This window comes from Nannospalax galili, unplaced genomic scaffold (genome assembly GCF_000622305.1).
Source record: "Nannospalax galili isolate Female #2095 unplaced genomic scaffold, S.galili_v1.0 scaffold2150, whole genome shotgun sequence".
In the NCBI taxonomy this organism is placed as follows: domain Eukaryota; kingdom Metazoa; phylum Chordata; class Mammalia; order Rodentia; family Spalacidae; genus Nannospalax; species Nannospalax galili.
Genome location: NW_008328002.1, coordinates 197,396 through 198,725, shown reverse-complemented (window position 1 = coordinate 198,725; position 1,330 = coordinate 197,396). Strand labels below are relative to the sequence as shown.

At 39.7% G+C, this 1,330-nt stretch overlaps 1 protein-coding gene across 1 annotated transcript in view; it reads left to right on the top strand.

Moving 5' to 3' along the window:
• Als2 (alsin Rho guanine nucleotide exchange factor ALS2) overlaps positions 1-1,330 on the top strand; it is a gene marked incomplete in the record, with an annotated part of 89,861 nt that overhangs the window by 31,724 nt on the left and 56,807 nt on the right. The window contains 1 exon segment of the mRNA XM_008842598.2: positions 1,086-1,163. Within this exon segment, the coding sequence (XP_008840820.1) occupies positions 1,086-1,163 (78 nt within the window).

Genomic DNA, 1,330 nt, shown 5'->3' with positions numbered 1-1,330 from the left:
TATATATATGTATGCTCTTATGAAATTATATTGGCCCCTTTAATCTTTGGTTATACTTCCCTTTTGGGTGTTTAAGGACATACCATTGGACCAGATAAACTGATTTGTTTTAACTCTTGAGGTCGTTTGAGGATCTGTTCCTCAGGGGTCCCATGGGCTTGGGAGGAGCTCCTGGCTCCTTTCTTTTACCAGTTCCATCTATGTGAAGATAAGTCAAAGGTCCTGCTTGACCATGTTGTAGGGTTTTTAAAAAATATTTTATTTATTATTTTTATTTTATGTGTACGAGTGTATTGTCTGCATAGATGTGAGTGCACCCGGGTCATGCAATGCTGAGGAGGTCAGAGGAGGGCTTCAGATTTCCCTGGAACTGGAGTTAAGGACAGTTCCTAGCTGCCATGTGGGTGCTGGAATCAAACCCGGGTCCTCTGCAAGAGCAGTCAGTGCTCTTAACGCTGAGCCATCTCTCCAGCCCCTGTTGTTGTTTTTTGTGAGTTTCATTAAGGTTGTTTACAGGATCATGGGTCGGAGTTTGTTTACAGGAACATGTGTGCCCTACCAGTGGCTACACCAACAGAAGAAAATGTCTCAGGAAGGGGCAGGGCCCCATAAGTTCTTCCCTCTGCCATGGTAGGGTGATCCCAGGCCTAGACTTGCGGGGATCTTGTACAGGTAGGCTGGCCTCAAACTTGAGATCCTCCTGCTTCAGCCTCCTGAGGGCTGGTATTACAAGCTTGTGCCACATGCTTGGTTTATTTTCTGGTTGGTGTTTTCTTTTGCTCTTTTGAAACAGCAAGCAACAGGATCTCATATTGTAGTCCATGCTGGCCTTCAACTCACTGTTTAGCTGAGACTAGAAACTCCTGCCTCAGCCTCTTGAGTGGTGGTATTTCAGGTGTGAGCCATCATACCTGGCTAATATGTTATTTTGAAGAATGGAAAATTAATTTCTCTAATTATTGGTATATGTACTTATAAAGATTCTGAGTTTATATGCAAGATCAAACCTTGAGTGTATATGCAGATCAGATCCACACCTCTTACCTACTCTCCTGTTTTTGTTGTTGTTTCATTTTTTCTGATAGGTTTACTCATGGGGTAGCAACACCTTTGGTCAACTTGGGCATTCTGATTTTCCAACAACAGTTCCTCGACTCTCAAAGGTACTCTTGTGAACTTAATAGCAATATATTATATAATTTTGTGCTATAATACTTTATATTTTTAGAGAAATTGTATTTGTAGAAAAATTTAGTTTATAATTTTCCTAAAAAGTTTTGATTTCCTAAAAAAGTTTTTTTTTATATATTTATTTTTTTATTTATTATTT